The sequence below is a fragment of the Oncorhynchus kisutch genome, linkage group LG15 (assembly GCF_002021735.2).
Source record: "Oncorhynchus kisutch isolate 150728-3 linkage group LG15, Okis_V2, whole genome shotgun sequence".
NCBI lineage: Eukaryota > Metazoa > Chordata > Actinopteri > Salmoniformes > Salmonidae > Oncorhynchus > Oncorhynchus kisutch.
The window spans coordinates 53929129-53948680 of NC_034188.2; the positions used below are offsets into that span (position 1 = coordinate 53929129).

A 19552-nucleotide genomic window follows, 5' to 3' on the forward strand; every position below is an offset into this window, starting at 1 on the left:
GTATAGATCTATTTTTCTTCTACTGTGGAATGTGTGTGTGTGGAATGGTATGTCGTGTGATTCTGATTTTTGCCATAGTGCGACGGCCTGCAAGTATCTGGGCTAGTGGGTGAACTGAAAGGGGGTTTTGTGCTGGTGCATGCAAAAAAAATGCACCCAAGAATGTTATAAATTAAATTAGTACGCAAATGAGAGAATGTCGGAAGAATTTGCAGATGACCTGTCCATCGCTGGCCAGTGAAAGTGAATTCTGATGCATAGGGTGAGGGAATCAGGATTGTGTGGCTAAAGAGGAGACAGTCTTGATTAACAGGGCCACGCAGTTCACCCATGCTAATGAGGCAAATTTGTGATGTTTTCAATCTATGCTTTTTGGTTTTGTCCTGTTTTCCTAATGACTCATAGAGGGGGAGTCGATTTATAGAGAGCAAATTGCTGGTTTGTGTGTTTGGCACAACTGTTACAACATAATTTAGGACCTGTGTAAAGATGGAAGGGCACGGTACGCTAGATTGGACTCTGGACCGAGATATACTGCCGGGGATCTGGTGCCACCGGCCATATGACTGTAAAAACGGAACAAGTAAATGCTGCTATTATCCCTTGAAGGACAAGCATTGCGGGCCCAGTGGAGAAACGGGTGTCTGCTGACTAAATGAGACTTGTCCCCCAAGACATTCTGAGTAAACAGACCTTTCCAGCTGACTTCTAAGGCACTGACACTGATGTACCGTTTGCACAGCAAGTGTGCGTACTGTAAAAGCCAGTGTGAAGAATGTCTGCTTTATACCCCTGGATTTGTCCCTGAATCCTTCTCTAACTGTACAGTACTGGCCAATGTTTTTAGGCCAATCTAGTAAAAGCTGAGATGAAAGGAACTTATTTTTTTTTCTCTGTGGATATGGTTCTCTGCAGCAAAGTGATTTGTTTTGCTATATTCCTGCTAAAGCACCAGCAGTGTATTTCAGAGCCTATAAAATAAATGTGTGTGTGTGTATATTAATATGAGCTAGCATGACACGTTAGTTACCATCGCCAACTGAGTTTTGAGACGGCTCCTGAGAAGGACTGCTATGATCAGGCTAACTATTGAAGTTTGGACTCCAGAAGGAGCAACTGACCTTGCAGAAAGAAAGTGCATAGACAGACAGTACTACAAGTCTCTACGCTCAATAGAAGCCTTGCCTGAAGCGTTCCCACTATATATCACAGGTTATACAGTAAACTTATGAGAAGCAAAAAATGTGTTATTGTGAAGCTGCTCTTGTGAATAAGCTGGCCAAAATTCCAACAGAGCTCTAACAAGGAGGCATTGTTAGCACTGTAAATAAGAAAAACAAGTTAATTGAATCACAACACAAACCAAACTGCACAAGCCATTGGGCTTCCTGAGTTGTAATCCTTTACTTTACTCCATCCTTTGCCTTGAATTTTATGTCTGATTAAATTGTCAGCTATAAAAGTATCAACTTTCTCATCACATATTTTAATATTTACAGTGCCTTGCGAAAGTATTCGGCCCCCTTGAACTTTGCGACCTTTTGCCACATTTCAGGCTTCAAACATAAAGATATAAAACTGTATATTTTTTGTGAAGAATCAACAAGTGGGACACAATCATGAAGTGGAACGACATTTATTGGATATTTCAAACTTTTTTAACAAATCAAAAACTGAAAAATTGGGCGTGCAAAATTATTCAGCCCCTTTACTTTCAGTGCAGCAAACTCTCTCCAGAAGTTCAGTGAGGATCTCTGAATGATCCAATGTTGACCTAAATGACTAATGATGATAAATACAATCCACCTGTGTGTAATCAAGTCTCCGTATAAATGCACCTGCACTGTGAGTCTCAGAGGTCCGTTAAAAGTGCAGAGAGCATCATGAAGAACAAGGAACACACCAGGCAGGTCTGAGATACTGTTGTGAAGAAGTTTAAAGCTGGATTTGGATACAAAAAGATTTCCCAAGCTTTAAACATCCAAAGGAGCACTGTGCAAGCGATAATATTGAAATGGAAGGAGTATCAGACCACTACAAATCTACCAAGACCTGGCCGTCCCTCTAAACTTTCAGCTCATACAAGGAGAAGACTGATCAGAGATGCAGCCAAGAGGCCCATGATCACTCTGGATGAACTGCAGAGATCTACAGCTGAGGTGGGAGACTCTGTCCATAGGACAACAATCAGTCGTATATTGCACAAATCTGGCCTTTATGGAAGAGTGGCAAGAAGAAAGCCATTTCTTAAAGATATCCATAAAAAGTGTCGTTTAAAGTTTGCCACGAGACACACCAAACATGTGGAAGAAGGTGCTCTGGTCAGATGGTCTTTTTGGCAACAATGCAAAACTTTTGGCGTAAAAGCAACACAGCCCATCACCCTGAACACACCATCCCCACTGTCAAACATGGTGGTGGCAGCATCATGGTTTGGGCCTGCTTTTCTTCAGCAGGGACAGGGAAGATGGTTAAAATTGATGGGAAGATGGATGGAGCCAAATACAGGACCATTCTGGAAGAAAACCTGATGGAGTCTGTAAAAGACCTGAGACTGGGACGGAGATTTGTCTTCCAACAAGACAATGATCCAAAACATAAAGCAAAATCTACAATGGAATGGTTCAAAAATAAGTCCAGACCTGAATCCAATCGAGAATCTGTGGAAAGAACTGAAAACTGCTGTTCACAAATGCTCTCCATCCAACCTCACTGAGCTCGAGCTGTTTTGCAAGGAGGAATGGGAAAAAATGTCAGTCTCTCGATGTGCAAAACTGATAGAGACATACCCCAAGCGACTTACAGCTGTAATCGCAGCAAAAGGTGGCGCTACAATGTATTAACTTAAGGGGGCTGAATAATTTTGCACGCCCAATTTTTCAGTTTTTGATTTGTTAAAAAAGTTTGAAATATCCAATAAATGTCATTCCACTTCATGAATGTGTCCCACTTGTTGTTGATTCTTCACAAAAAAAATACAGTTTTATATCTTTGTTTGAAGCCTGAAATGTGGCAAAAGGTCGCAAAGTTCAAGGGGGCCGAATACTTTCGCAAGGCACTATACATATTTGTCGAGTACGTCTACATGTAAAAAAAACAATATGGAGGGGAGGGAGTGTTGTCATGCTGGCTCACTTGGCTAGTTGTCAGGATATTTAGTGAGTAACTCCTTCATCCTGCTTTCTGCACTACACACAATGGTGGAAAAAAGTACTCAATTGTCATACTTGAATAAAAGTAAAGATGCCTTAATAGAAAAAGTGAAAGTCATCCAGTAAAACTACTTGAGTAAGTCTAAAAGTATGTGGTTTTTATATATATATATATATATATATATATATATATATATATAAACCACATACTTTTAGACTTACTCAAGTAGTTTTACTGGATGACTTTCACTTTTTCTATTAAGGCATCTTAATAGAAGTATCAAAAGTATCAAAAGTAAAAGTACAAATTTAAAATTCCTTTAAGCAAACCAGATGGCACAATTTTATTTTTAATTTATGGATAGCCAGGGTCACACTCCAACACTCAGACATAATTTACAAACAAAGCATTTGTGTTTAGTGAGTCCGCCAGATCGGAGGCAGTATGGATGACCAGGGATTTTCTCTTGGTAAGTGTGCAAATTGGACCATTTTCTGTCCTGCAAAGCGGAGACATAATGGCGGCAGGGTAGCCTAGTGGTTAGAGCGTTGGACTAGTAACCGGAAGGTTGCAAGTTCAAACCCCAGAGCTGACAAGGTACAAATCTGTCGTTCTGCCCCTGAACAGGCAGTTAACCCACTGTTCCTAGACCATTGAAAATAAGAATTTGTTCTTAACTAACTTTCCTAGTTAAATAAAGGTTTAAAAAAATCCTAATAAAATCTAAATGTAACGAGTAGTTTTGGGTGTCAGGGAAAATGTATGGAGTAAAAAGTACATTTTCTTTAGGAATGTAGTGAAGTAAAAGTTGTCAAAAATATAAATAGGAAAGTATAGATACCCCCAAAAAATACTTTAAAGTACTAAAGTATTTTTATTTAAGTACTTTACACTACTGGTTACAACTAAGCTAATGAAAATGTCAAGTGTTGGAGGAATACACACATGTTGACCTCCTGAGATTTAGGGCACAGGGTTTACATGTTCCCCACCTGTGGAAAGAGGTTTTTCACATCCACTAGGGTTGGCAGAGGGATTGACTAACAAAATGGTGTTTCACAGTTGTGTAGCTCTTGTTCCATAGGTATTCTGTGACAGGTCCCTTACCCTATGTCACAATGGCTAAATCCATGGTTGGTCCCCATTGTATCTCTGCCCTCAGCCTAGCACTGGTGGGGGGAGATCGTATGCAGCTAATCGACAGAATGGATCACCATTGGCCAGGGCCCCACATCACACCCCTCCCATCCAACCCTCAGCGGGAGGCTGGCACAACAACAGCCATGATTGAGATTGACAGGTTGTGCACACATAAAGAGATTATAGGGAAATCCCTGGGAAGGCATCACTTCAGGACATGATTGTTGTAGTATTGGGTGGCTAAGACAGCTGCAACGCCAAAGTCTCCCATGCATGAGCAGTGGCGTCAACGTGGCCTCCGCTGTGAGCGACACAACCAGTCGGCACATCTAGAAAGGTCAGCTTTCTGTGCTGTGTGTGTGTGTGTGTGGACCGTTCCCTGGACATCCAGATGAGTAACATCCAGATGAGTATCTAAATGCATTGTGAACACTGATGAGGGGAGACGTGCCCATAAGACACCTACAGGTGGTGGTGGATGGACGTGTGAAGACACAGTCATGGCATCCATTTTGGTGCGGATGAACTCTGAAGTGGCCGTTGGTTGAGGTATGGGATGATAGTCTATGGTTTAACCAATCATTGGTTTGTCTGGTTATGGGAAGGTTGATTGGGATGGTCTGACAACGCAGAGGAAGCAAACCACCTCCCTCATTTGGATAGATAACCAGAGGTGTGTTCCATATTTGCCTCATCAGTGAATCACGGTACATCAGCGGGTCCATCAGTCAACATTGTCAAACAGTCATGTACTCCATTGCTTCCTCCCTGCTCTCGATGAGCACAGAATTCAGATGATAAAAAAGAATAAAGCATTCCACATATTTTCCTCCAGGGCAGAAACTGCAACAAAAAAAAGAGGTACCATGGCCCGTCACGATCTGTTTCAGAGGAGAGTGTGGCTCAAACCTAATTACACAGATTAATGTACCGTGGAAAGTGCCATTACCTAAATGGACCCAAAAAGAGAGTGGAGGACTGCGCACATCAAAACCCAAACATTTTCGGTCTAAATGCTAATGGATGCCTCAAATCGGCCAGATGAAAAAACATATCTTTGCACTGCCTTGCTCTCTCCTAAGATGGATACGATTTTGAGCACTCTTTCATTCCAGTGCCTAGGCTACTTCAGTTGACAATGACGGTTAGCCCAGATAAATTCCCCCTTCCCTATCGCCTCCACTCTGTTGTAATTCGTCTGAATGGATGTCTTGTGAGAAATATTCGGAGGCTGACCGAGGCATGCATCATAGCACAGGCATTGAAAAGTACCCCCCCCCCCCTCCTTTTTTTAACCCTGACTCCTCCTCCATGGTCTTCCTATTGTTCATCATTGTTTCTGCAGTCCACATTGATTAAATGGAAGGCTTAATCCTTCTAACACCATACTTTTATAGATAGTGGTGTCGGCCTATTGTAAATCTATTTGCAGTAAATGAAGGGGCTGCAGATGCAATTAGATTGGCTGCCAGTGCCTCCGAGCCAGTGTGTTTACGGCTGGGTGTCAGAGCACGTGCTGGTCATCAGGCTGCAGAAACCGGCTTCTTAAAATAAGACCTTGTCGCCCTGGACAAGAGACCCGGGAAATGGAGTTGACAGGAAGTGTGAGCCTGACATACATGCACACCCTGTCGCCTGGCATTAGTGAGGCTTCACTTAAATGTGTTCACACTGAAATCCCTCCGCTTGGGGGACATTTGTTTTTATGTTTCAGTTCCTGTAGGGACTCTGCTGTCTGCTGGCTGTGGGATGTCTGGGTCTGAGAGCAGACAGACATCTGATACAGAATGCCAAAAACTAAAGCCATTACTTTGACACTGTTCAAAGCTCCCATACCTTGTAGGTTGGTACTTAATTTGTACTGACTGTTATGGTGACAGGTAGCCTAGCGGTTAAGAGCTTTAGGCCAGTAACCGAAAGGTTCATGGTTCAAATCCCTGAGCTGACTAGGTGAAAAATCTGTTGGTGTGCCATTGAGTGAGGCACTTAACCCTAATTACTCCTGTAAATCACTGGATAAGAGTTTCTGCTAAATGAGTGAAATGTAGTGGTGCATCTGAATGGGTGTTATTTATGATCAAGCCCTTGAATGGAAAATATGTCATTACCCTACACACACGTCACCAGAGGCGGCAAGAGCCTCTCCAGGCACAGACAGCTTTCCCTCTGCCTGTCTGCGACATCCAAATGACATTGGGATTTGCTCACTCGGATAGCGGCTGAAAATAATGTATTCTCTGATTGGATCAGCCAGTGATGGAGGGGAAGGAATGATGAAATATTTCAGGCACGTTGGCTCCAACCTGCCTAAGCTGGTCAAAGGCATAGGAAAGCCAGCAGTTCTAGCGGGTGATCCCACACAAAAGACAAACACCCCACTCTGGAGATAAATGACCACCCCAAAAAGAACAGCTAACTGAGGGCTACTGGGAAGAGCCACTGTGTATTGTTGTTGAGGAAGCATAGATGGTAGAAACTCCATCTACTGTAACAGAGGCGCCATCCTCCACCCTACCAAGCCATGTCCACCAAATGATTTATTGTGCCAAACTTTGGTAACATTCTGAATTCCCACTTCAGCTAATGTCTGCACCTTTCTTAACCCCTTTGATGCACCATGCAACATCCCATATAAGGAGAGGATTTCACATGGAGCCATGCATGACACGGGGCTAGCTCGGCTGCACCATGCCCCCTGTGCCCTTAACCATTAATTGGATGCCTTGCTGACTCAAAGCCAGCAGTGTAGCCTAGCCTGCACAGATAGAAACGCTGGCATCCTCCACAAGGAAATGAAGGCTCAGGGAACGAAAGAGACCAAGTCCTCGCAGATGTACTGTCTTATAAAATATGAATCACGCAGCAATGCTTTTCCAGTGCAGCGCACAATTTACTCTATCCAGGGGACAAATGTTGTCCAATATGAAAACGGATAGGCACAGACAGATATGATGGCATCCATACAGACTGCCTGAGCCCACGGCACAATGTTCCACTGCATCCTCCCTCTGCTCTGGCGCCCCAGGCCCACTGATGGAATTTTTGTGATTGGCTATTTCTCTCCATACACCTTCATTTGTCTTCTGTGTTGCTGTCTCACTGTGTGGCAAGCAAATGGCCACTTGGCTCTCCAACATGGCTGAACAAAGCTGATTGGTGAGGCGAAGGCGGATACATCGTGTGGAATCAAGAGATGGTTTCCAGAAGAAGAAAAATCATGTAATAAAAGGGCTTTTCCTCTGTGTATTTAATTGGTGGTGGACATTGTGATTGATTAAATGAATTGACTTTTCAATGGACAGTTCATCCACTCGAGGTGTCAATTGTTCTTCATGTGCTTGAAGGGCCATTGTTCCCAAGTCACATGAGTTCAAGACTAAGATACAAAGCAACGGTTGGCTGCACACCAAAATTATGGGAATGGGAGCACATGGGAGGATAGCCTGTCCTAAGATTACACGATTTTGCGCTTTAAATCGCACAATTTTACGCATATCAAATGTAAGTGGCTCTTCGCTCTAACTGGGCAAATTACTGAGGGGAAACAAATCCGAACCGTACTCTAACCCTCTTGCCTAGTTAAATAAAGGTTAAATTACTAAAATGAACCCGCTTAGTAGTGGGGGTGGGGTGGGTGATCTCCATGGTTGCTAAGGGCAACGGGTGAGATAGATGGTCTGTATTTGCGGAGCCGCAGCTGCGCGTCTGTTAATACCAACGCGACCCTCACGTCCCCGCGCAATTCTCCACACTGGGTTGGCTGCTTCAAGGCATGAGGATGCGAGCAGGGATTTAGTTTGTGTCTTTTCCCGTCTGGAGCAGTTTATTACCTTTCTCCCGCACACAGAAACGGATTTAGCCACACGAAACAAGGTTTGCAGAGATTATTCGTTTTTTTTCTTGTAGCCTGTTTGTTAAATAAGCTATTAAATGCATATGATGATTAATTTATGTGATTTACATTTACCGTTTAATTAACCTTTATAGTCATACAATATGGCTATTGATGATGAAGATCTTGGATGGGCAGCAAAGCTTGGTTTTTGTTGGAGGATCTCAACGTTGAGGGACTATGAACAGGCTGTTGATGGGTGATACGTGCGCGCTCGGTGCATCGCAACTCTGGATAGCCTACATACATTAAATGTTTGTCTTTTTCTGGCATTGCTTTGGTTCGATAGACACTTGTTTGGGAAGACAATTGTGCGCTCCAAAACGTACTTTGGTGCCTGAGGACCTGAGGCTCCTCATTAAATCAACTTCCACTCCCATTCGCCAGACTGCCTCCTTACACGTTATAATTTAAGGGCATTCAAGTGTGAATTTTAACGGGGCCAAGTGGGACCTTAATTCCGTTTTACAAATGTGATCTCTCACGAGAGGGAAAACATTATAAGAGAATGTGTAGCCTAGTCTATGAGCTTCACAATAGACAAGCGCTGGATTTGTTGGGAATGTGGCGCTGTTTTGTTTTTTTATCAGTGAGGATTTCATATTACTAATCACGCATGTGTTGATTCCAGGATTATATTAATGTAATATTGACTCATTCATCGAAAAGATGGCTACAAAGCATTTTTTTCCCTCGACATGACTTTTGCCAGTGATGATGCATTTACGCGTTATAACGCGGGACAGCTTTCTCAATAGGCCAGCCCATCTATTGTTCGGAATGCGTCTTGGCTACAACTTGGAAATCATTTCTGTTGTTGTGGTTAAATTAACGGGTTGAATTCCCTTACATAGGCAATAGCCCAAACATTTCTAGAGGAAAACATAAGTTTAAAATCATTCGGTAGACGTTTATTTTAGGCTAGCCTACACAAAACTGGGCTTGTGGCTTTGTTACATTAGCAATGCAAATTAGCGTTTGAAAAGCACGGGCACCTGCTGTCTCAAGCATATGCATTGGCTTTTTCACCAGTGTGTCGTGAAAAACATTAGCGTGAGCAACAACAGTGGAATCGGCGGTTTGCTTTCAAAATAAAAGTCCCCTAATTGAAATGTATACAAATAGTGGAATCCTGCCACAATTGGACTACATTCAACTAATATGCACTGTACAGCTTAATCTATGGATTGTGCACCCATGAAATGGGGTAACAGCATGCCCAGTGACACCCACAGAACATAACTCTGTAGATTTTACACAAATATTATCATCTTAGCTCTTATTGCGGGACTTTGACTGTAGAAAATCAACTCCCAACTTGTCTTGTATTGCGCAAAAGACGCTAATATGTGTGTACTGAGACGCTAATATGTGTGTAAACTCTACAGATTTTTGTTCTGTGGGTGTCACTGAGTAGGCTGATACATTTTATGGGTGCACAATCCATAGGTTAGGCCAGGGTTTCCCAAACTCGTTCCTCAGGATCCCAATGGGTGCACGTTTTGGTTTTTGCCCTAGTACAACACAGCTGATTCAACTAATCACGAAGCGTTGATAATTTGAATCAGCTGTCTAGTGTTAGGGCCAAAACCAAGATGTGCAACCTTTGGGTTACCGAGTTTGAGAAACGCTGGGTTAGGCTGTAGAGTGCAATATGAGTTTCAATACGCATGATAGACTAACTGGGGAGGTGATTTTCCCCAGTCAAAGCCCTGCAATAAGAGCTAAGACGCTAATATTTGTGTAAACTCTACAGAGTTGTGTTCTGTGTGTGTGTCACTGGGTAGGCCGAAACCCAATTTAATGGGTTCAGAATCCTTAGGTTGTGCAGTGCATATATAAATATCAGTGGTGGAAAAACTACAACATTTTCATACTTGAGTAAAATTCCTTATATCCTGAACAAAAATGTAAACGCAACATGCAACAATTTCAAGTGTTTTACTGAGTTACAGGGCTGGTGTGCCATGGATTTAGGAGCAGGGTTGCTTGTTTTGTTTCTTAGTTTTGTACTTAATGAGTAACCTTGGGTTACATTGAGCTTTTTTGCATTGTTTATGCTTGGGTTACTTTTAGCTTTTTTTGCATTGTTTATGCAAGTCAGTCAATTTAAATAAATTCATCAGGCCTTATCGTAAGGTTTTCACATGACTGGGAATACAGATATGCATTTGTTGGACGATGCCTTAAAAAAGGTAGGGGGTGTGGATAAAAATTGTGTGACCCCCATTTGCTTCATGCAGCGTGACACATTTGGCTGTGCAAAGTTGCTGGATATTGGCGGGAACTGGAACGCGCTGTCGTACACGTTGATCCAGAGCATCCCAAACATGCTCAATGGGTGACATGTCTGGTGAGTATGCAGGCCGTGGAGGAACTGGGACATTTTCTGCTTCCAGGAATTGTGTACGGATTTTTGCGACATGGGGCCGTGCATTATCATGCTGGAACATGAGGTGATGGAGGCGGATGAATGGCATGACAATGAGCCTCAGGATCTCGTCACGGTATCTCTGTGCATTCAAATTGCCATCGATAAAATGCAATTGTGTTCGTTGTCCTTAGCTTATGCATGCCCATACCATAACCCCACCGCCACCATGGGTCACTCTGTTCAAAATGTTGACATCAAAATGGACTGCTCGTCCACACGAGTGCATACACTCTGTCTGCCATCTGCCCAGTACAGTTTTACAGTTGAAAATGGGAGTAATCCATGAAGAGCACACTTCTACAAAGGTGAGCATTTGCCCATTGAAGTCGGCCCATTGAGCTTCCCTGAGACGGTTTCTGACAGATTGTGCAGAAATTCTTCGGTTGTGCAAACCCACACTTTCATCAGCTGTCCGGGTGGCTGATCTCAGACGATCCAGCAGATGAAGAAGCCGAATGTGGAGGTCCTGGGCTGGCATGGTTACACTTGGTCTGCGGTTGAGAGGCCGGTTGGACGTACTGACAAATTCTCAAAAACAACCTTTGGTAGAGGAATGCACGTTAAATTATCTGACAACAGCTCTTGAGGACATTACTGCAGTCAGCATGCCAATTGCACGCTCCCTCAACTTGTGGCATTGTGTTGTGTGACAAAACTTCACATTTTAGAGTGGCCTTTTATTGTCCCCCAGCACAAGCTGCAGTTGTGTAATGATCATGCTGTTTAATCAGCTTCTTGATATACCACACCTGTCAGGTGGATGGATTATCTTGGCAAATGAGAAATGCTCACTAACAGGGATGTAAACAAATGTATTCTCAAAATGTGAGAGAAATAAGCTTTTTTGGAAAATCTATGCTATCTTATTTCAGCTCATGGAACATGGGACTACCACTTTACATGTGTGTTTATATTTTTGTTCAGTATATTAAGCAAACCATCCGGCACAAATGGCTTGTTTTTTTGTTTGTTTTTTACGGACGTACAAGGGCACACTCCAACACTCAGACATCATTTACAAACTCACTATTTGGTGTCAGGGAAAATACATGGGAGTACAAAGTACATGTTTTCTTTAGGAATATAGTGGACTAAAAGTAAATAGTAGGGATGCACAATATATCGGTGAGCATATCGGAATCGGGCCGATATTAGCTAAAAATGCCAACATCGACATTGGCCGATTGTCTAGGTGAACACCGATGTGCAAAACCAATGTCAATGCTGACGTGCGCACCTATATAACGTAGGTAGATGACGTAATGACGCCACGGAAAATACAGCGCTACACAGAACAAAAGCAGAAAATTACTAAGCGGACACTTCCAACAACTAAACAAGTTCAAGCCGAGCAGTCATTTGAAAGAGTAAAAAAATTCAGCGAGACAACTCAAAGGCGAAATCCATTGTCAAGATGATGGATTTTCATTGCCCTTGACAATCAACTGTTCTCTGTCGTGGATGATGTTGGCTTTCGCTGACTGGTCGAGCACCTCGAGCCCCAGTACACACTAACCAAGTAGGCGCTATTTTTCAGATGTTGCCTTACCGGAGTTACACAGTATTGTTGAAATTAGAGGTCGACGATTATGATTTTTCAACACCGATACCGATTACTGGAGGACCAAAAAATGTATCGGCCAATATGTATGTGTATATATATATATATATATTTGTAATAATGACAATTACAACAATACTGAATGAACACTTTTATTTTAACTTAATACATCAATAAAATGTATTTAGTCGCAAATAAATAATGAAACATGTTCAATTTGGTTTAAATAATGCAAAAACAAAGTGTTGGAGAAGGAAGTAAAAGTGCAATATGTGCCATGTAAAAAAGCTAACGTTTTAGTTCCTTGCTCAGAACATGAGAACATATGAAAGCTGGTGGTTCCTTTTAACACGAGTCTTCAATATTCCCAGGTAAGAGGTTCTAGGTTGTAGTTATTATAGGAATTATAGGACTATTTATCTCTATACCATTTGTATTTCATATACCTTTAACTATTGGATGTTCTTATAGGCACTATAGTATTGCCAGCCTAGTCCTTGGAGTTTATAGGCTTGAAGTCATAAACAGCGCAATGCTTGAAGCACAGCGAATAGCTACTGGTAAATGCAGGAAAGTGGTGTTTGAATGAATGCTTACGAGCCTGCTGCTGCCTACCACCGCTCAGTCATACTGTAATATCCAATCATAGACCTAATTATAATATAACACACAGAAATACGAGCCTTAGGTCATTAATATGGTAAAATCCGGAAGCTATAATTTCAAAAACAAAACTTTTATTCTTTCAGTGATATACGGAACCGTTCTGTATTTTATCTAACGTGTGGCATCCCTAAGTCTAAATATTGCTGTTACATTGTACAATCTTCAACGTTATGTCATAATTATGTACAATTCTGGCAAATTAATTACGGCCTTGTTAGGAAGAAATGGTCTTCACACAGTTCACAACGAGCCAGGCGGCCCAAACTGCTGCATATACCCTGACTCTGCTTGCACAGAACGCAAGAGAAGTGACACAATTTCCCTAGCTAAAATAAATTAATGTTAGCAGGCAATATTAACTAAATATGGAGGTTTTAAAATATATACATGTGTATTGATTTTAAGAAAGGCATTGATGTTTATGTTTACGTCCACATTGGTGCAACGACAGTGCTTTTTTTTGCGAATGCGCTCATTAAATCATTACCTGTTTGACGAAATAGGCTGTGATTCGATGATAAATTAACAGGTACCGCATCGATTATATGCAACGCAGGACAAGCTAGATAAACTAGTAATATCATTAACCATGTGTAGTTAACTAGTGATTATGTTAAGATTGATTGATTGTTTTTTATAAGTTAAGTTTAATGCTAGCTAGCAACTTACCTTGGCTCTTGCTGCACTCGTGTAAAAGGTAGTCAGCCTGCCATGCAGTCTCCTCGTGGAGTGCAATATAATCGGTGTCCAAAAATGCTGATTACCGATTGTTATGAAAACTTGAAATCGGTCCTAAGTAATCGGCCCTAATTAATCGGCCATTCTGATTAATTGGTCGACCTCTAGTTGAAATGCACATCTGTGAGCTACTTGCCCCAAAAAACTATATTGGATATTGGTATCGGCCAAAAATGTGCATCCCTAGTAAATAGTAAAGTACAAATACCCCAAAGCCTACATGGGGCGGCAGGTGGCCTGGAGGGTAGGAGTGTTTGGCCAGTAACCGAAAGGTTGCTGGATCGAATCCCCGAGCTGGTAAGGTAAAATTTAAAAAACATTATGTTGTTCTGCTCTTGAACAGGGCAGTTAACCCACTGTTCCCCAAGCTCCGTGGATATCGATTTAAGGCAGCCCCTGCACCTCTCTGATTCAGAGGGGTTGGGTTAAATGCGGAAGACACATTTCAGTTGAATGCATTTAGTTGTACAACTGACTAGGTATCCCTCTTTCCCTACTTAGTTAGTTACACTATAAAGAAATCCCTCTGCCATTTCCTGGTTGCTAAAACTCTTAACAGTTTAATTTGAGTTTACGTGACAAAATGTAGAGAATCATTGTACCATCTGTGAAATATTTTTTTTCCATAACCTAAACTATTTTTGTTTGAGCAAGTATATGTATTGTAGAGAATCATTGTACCATCTGTGAAATATTTTTTCCCATAACATTTTTTTTTTTGTTTGAGCCATTTGAAGTTGGTGTACAAAACTGAAAGTAAAATATGCAAAAACAAAACTTGAAAACGGGAAGCATAGAAATAGGGCACATAGAACAAATCTACAGCTTCTTAAACTTGCCTTCAAGTAGAATGATAGATCTATAACTCACATTTCTATGTGAATTTGGTCGGGTCGCCCAAAAAGTTAAATTCTGCCACTAAGTAGTACTTAAATTTTTTTTTTAAACCTAAGTACTTTACAACATTGATGAGTAGGCTATGCAGTGCAATTACAAGATATATATCTAAACTAATAAACTAAACTAATAATTGTCCTTTGTTGACTTTATATAACAACATTCGCCCAGAAAAATCTAGTCCAATTGTGGCATGATTCCACTATTTTGTTATCTATTTGCATTAGTTTCAATGGGGTACCTTTTATTTTGAATGCGAACTGCCGAGGCCCCTATTGTTGCTCACACTGTTGTTCACGACCCTCTCGGTCTCTCCCTCATTAAAATTATGTTCTATTTCTGCAGCGCATGATTGGAGCTCACAGCTAAACTCAATCGCAGGGGCATCTTAAACCCCCTCGCTCTCACTGCCGGTTTAACATAACAAAGGGGGAATAGAGTACTCGGATGAAAACTGGACAAAAAGGCTAAAGCGCGCGATTGTCCTTGTGGCAGGACATGCAATCGTGGTCTCCACTCCCTCCACAGACGCACATTTGCACGCAGTAGTAACCTAACTGGGAAATCAGATTAAAATGTGTTATTGGTATCGTGCTCCTTTCTCGAAATACAAGAACATTGTATTACAATGTATGTTGCTGTATTCATTTTACGTCACATGCAGACACAGGGACCGTTTGAATCATCGAATATGCCAAAGTATGACTAGCCGACATCATAAGGTGCACCTCTGGTGTTTTAGATTGGAGAGAGAATCTATTTCAAATTCTCAGATGGATGATTTGGAGAGATTAATCTATAAAGATAGCTTAACCATGGATGACATTGCTACGTTGCAAAATAACCCAATGCAGACTGGAAAACAAGGGCAGTGCTCCAAAACACAATATGAGATGAAGGGGTTGTCTGTGGGTGAAGAGATGTCTATTATAAGGGGGGTCGAGTCTATAGAAAATCATGGCCAGAGAAAATAGGGCATTTGTTCGTTTCTGTTTTGCCTATAACCTTGTAATGATGTTATGATGCATTTATAAACACTTTCCCAGATAAAGACATTTATCAAGGTGGCTTTTACTTTGGAAGCAGACATTTTATGTCTTCAAGCAATAGACATTTTAAAATTAGCTACGCCTTTTTCTTTGTCATTTTCCATTATGGAGATTTGCTGAAGATTTTAGATTTTCACTCGCCTCTGCTGTCATAGTACGCTTACACAATAACATACAATCTAGAATGTCAGCTTGTTTTTCCTGGATACTAAAGCCCAGACATAAACCCTTCAAATGGTGCTGAATACTAAACAAAACCACTGATCCACTTTCTAAACAGCAATGCTCTCTAGCCTCTAGGTGACAGGAGTCAAACCCTTGTGGCAACATGAGATTATCTGGGGCATGTTATGCCCTGTGTTTATTCCCCTCTGACTGCTCTGGGCCATACATGTCATTTCCACATTCTTCAAATTACCCATCACCTCTCACGTAGAATTTGTCACGTTACATTATGTTGGTTTGTGGTTGGATGCATTGACTTTAAATCCTTTTGAGCAGAGCTTTTCTGTTTTAGAGATGCAGTGTGTATTGCATCTGCTCTGTCTGGAGTACCCTAGACTAAGTAATGGACTATCTGTGTTGTTGATTTATACATAGAATCCTTTCTCATTTCATTTCCACCAGGTTCGTGGCCCCCATTTTCACCACGGAATATGATGCAGAGGTCCTACTCTCCGAAGGGAAGTTGGATGGGAATACTGCCATACGTGTCAGCTCGTGATCAATGAACTCAGTCCATTCAAGCACAAACGGAACTAACCTGAACTACTGAAGAAAAAGAGGGTATATAACGACACAGACAACTTTTTGCGGATATGGCGGCGACAGATGCATGTGCAGCACCTGTACAGGAAGATGGCACCACCACCACCGAGACCAAAACAGAGGTGGAGCCCACAAACTCAGACACTGTCACAGAGGCTGTCACGTCTCCACCCGAAGAGGTACAACCTGCCGGAGAGACCACAGAGAGCACAGAGCAGCCGGCCGATGGCAAAGCTAAACAGGCCTCTGAGAATATTTTCTCTTCCTTCCTGAATAAGAGTGGACTGGGAAAAGTCATGGGAGGGAAGAAGAAGAAGGAGCAGAGCACTGAGGCTGTGGAGGCTAATGGAGAGGGCAACACAGAGCAGAAAAAGGCCTCTGCCCAAGCAGAAGAGCCGGCAGCCAATGGCACAGAGGCAGAGGACCAGGCCAATGAGAAAGTGCCGGAGAACCAGGTGAAGGTCCGATCCAAATCCTTGGACAGGTTAGAGGACCCTGAGGCCCTCAATGCCACAGTGGACACATTGGAAGATGCCCCGGCAGCAGAAGAGTCAGAGAAGCCTGCCTCTAGTGCAGCGACCAAACACATGAAACGCTGGCATTCCTTTAAGAAGCTTATGGCCCAGAAGAGTCACAAGAAGAGCACAGAAGAGTCTAAGGACGCTGAGGGCAGCGAGGGTGCATCTGGGGGCACACCTGGTGACACAAGTACACTGGACTCCAAGGCTTCAGAATCCAGTGGCCAGAAACAGTGGAAACTGAAAAGGTCATGGACATTCCAGGGGCTGAAGAGAGACCCGTCAGTCGTAGGCATCAGCAAAGCCGATAAGAGCGAGAAGGTGGAAGGGGAGGAAAACCCCACAGAGAACGATGAAGCGGCTGCGCCTGAAACAGACGAAGCCAAGGCACAGGTAGACGGTGAAACACAGGAGAAGACCAACACAGGCGGAGAGGAGGAAAAAGGAGCCACCGCCGCCCCACACAAATCAATGAACCAACATGCAGATGAGATCTGGACCTCCTTCAAGAAACGCGTGATCCCCAAGTCCAAGCGGTCAGCAGACACGGTGGCTGCCAGCGGGGAGGAGGAAGGTGCTGCCGCATCTGAACTGGCTGAGCAGACGGAAGAGGCAGGCAAAGAGCAGGCCAAGTCGGCCAAGACCAAGCGAACGCACTTCAACCGTGCCGTTTCGCTGAAAAACTTCATCATGAGAAAGGGGAAGAGCACCAGCGTGGACCAGGGAGATGGAGCTCCGAAAGAGGGTGAGGAGGCAGAAGACGGGGAGACGAAGAACACAGAGGGCGCGGCTGCCCCAGCTGGCACGTCTGACAGCCGGCAGGGAGAAGAGGATGCTGCCCAGGGCGAGAACAACGACAAAGGAGAGGTTCAGGTGGTCAATGAGCACACAGCCGCCGACGGAGAGGCAAAGGAGCCCACAACGAACACACTGTCTGGTCCTGAGCCAGAGAAGGCCAACTCAGCTAAGCCTGCAGCACCAGCAGAGCCCGTGGCAGAGGTGAAAATCAACGGTGAGAATGGGTGCTCGAATGGCACGCCCGAAGAAGACGCCATACACAATCATGAAACGACCCCGAAGAAAGACGGACCAACAGACGAGGCCAAACAAGAAAACACAAACTCCATGAAGGACGCGAAGACGCTGAACCTCGGTACAGGAAATGCAGTTGCCCAAATTGGTGAGTTTGCAGTAGAAATAGACTGTGGTGATGGTGACCTCCAGCAAAATAGAGCTAACATGATGACACAGGCCAAATTAGAACTAGGGACTAGCTTTGAGAGGGGGGTGGGGATTCCTCAAAATGGAGGGTCCCATTCTGAGTCAGGGGAGGCCAACGCTGAGCCACGTGACCAAGAGGAAGCGCGGAAGAGGATGTTCTATGAGGCTGCTGCATCCACCGTACAGACAATTATGTCAGCGGCCACTGGACAGTTAGAAAATGAGAAGAACTTTCTGGACAATGGTCAAAAGTGTTCTCATTGTGCCAATAGTGGGAACACTTTTGACCGTTGTCCAGAAGGTTCTTCTCATTTTCTAACTGTTCAAGAAAAGGTCATGTGATATTGACCTCAGTTTTCGTCATTGAGCGTTTACAAATATGGTGCTGGGTGAAGCTTTAAGTGGAAGCGTAGTGTATGTGATACTGGAAGCCGTTCACCTACTTTGATGCAACACGCTGAAATCCCTTTAAGGACACTCAACGCTGCAGTAGGTAACATGAAGCATGTAAATAGTCAGGGAAAGAACCACTGAACCAAACGGTTACTCATAGGTATCCATGTCACAGCACACAATAGACAGGTCACTGTGTATAACAGGGCCACTTCATTATTGTAGGGAAAGAGGGTCAAAGAACATCAATAACATTTAGTCAATCAAAGGATTAGTAGTTAAATCAAAGTGTCACTTGGGCTGTCTAGGAACAAGATTAAGCACCTTTTTCCCTGGGGTACCAGTTTATCGATGAAAGTAGTTTTTCCTGCATGTTCGATTCAGTTTTCAGTCAGGGGCCATGTCTACAATATTGTGATTCACCCTAAGGAGTAAGTCGAATGTGCTGTCAATCTGTCCAATAGTCTTTGAGTAATACTAACACTTCACAAAGACTAATTAAAACGTTTTCTATGAATGTTCTGATTTAAATGTATATTTTAATACATTTCATTTTTTTCTGTTATCATTCACCAGAGAAAAAGGCGGGAAACGTGTGACGACACACAAAGAGGATTAGATCTGCATGGGATTCGTTCAGCAAGGAGCTTTGATCCCCCCCCCCCCCCCCCCCCAACGGAGTAATCACATGTTTTTCGCCACGATTCTTCATGGTGAGAGCGATGCAATCCATATAGATGAAAAAATACTCAAAAGCAATAAATCAGTCATCAATCAGCGCAGTTCTTGCTTACCATTCCATGATCAATGTAAATGTTTTGCTTGTCCTCTACTAGTGAGATTTTATATTGTCAGCAGAAGGGAAGACATTCCATCCTTGTCAAATGTTCATCTCTATGATCTCTCATTCCAGGATCAAAAATACTTAGTTTTATATCAATTGCCATTTTTGTTTGTAGTTTTGTCAATAGATATTTCAAAGTGCACATTTGAAATGATTGCCCTAAAGACTGCCCCCACCCACCCCCAATGTGGATTCCTTAATTAAGTCATGTGTTTTAATCTCTTTCTGTGTTGTTTTTAGACTGTTGTGTACATGAATAAACCACCATAAAATATGAA

The 19552-nt window shown here is 42.8% G+C and overlaps 1 protein-coding gene across 1 annotated transcript; it reads left to right on the forward strand.

Moving 5' to 3' along the window:
* The first annotated feature begins 7650 nt into the window (after positions 1-7650).
* Positions 7651-19552, forward strand: LOC109905476 (retinitis pigmentosa 1-like 1 protein). Its single transcript, XM_020502871.2, has 3 exons — positions 7651-8166; positions 16158-17996; positions 19007-19552. Exons 2-3 carry the CDS (start codon positions 16349-16351, stop codon positions 19027-19029), a joined length of 1671 nt encoding a protein of 556 aa, XP_020358460.1. The 5' UTR covers positions 7651-8166; positions 16158-16348; the 3' UTR covers positions 19030-19552.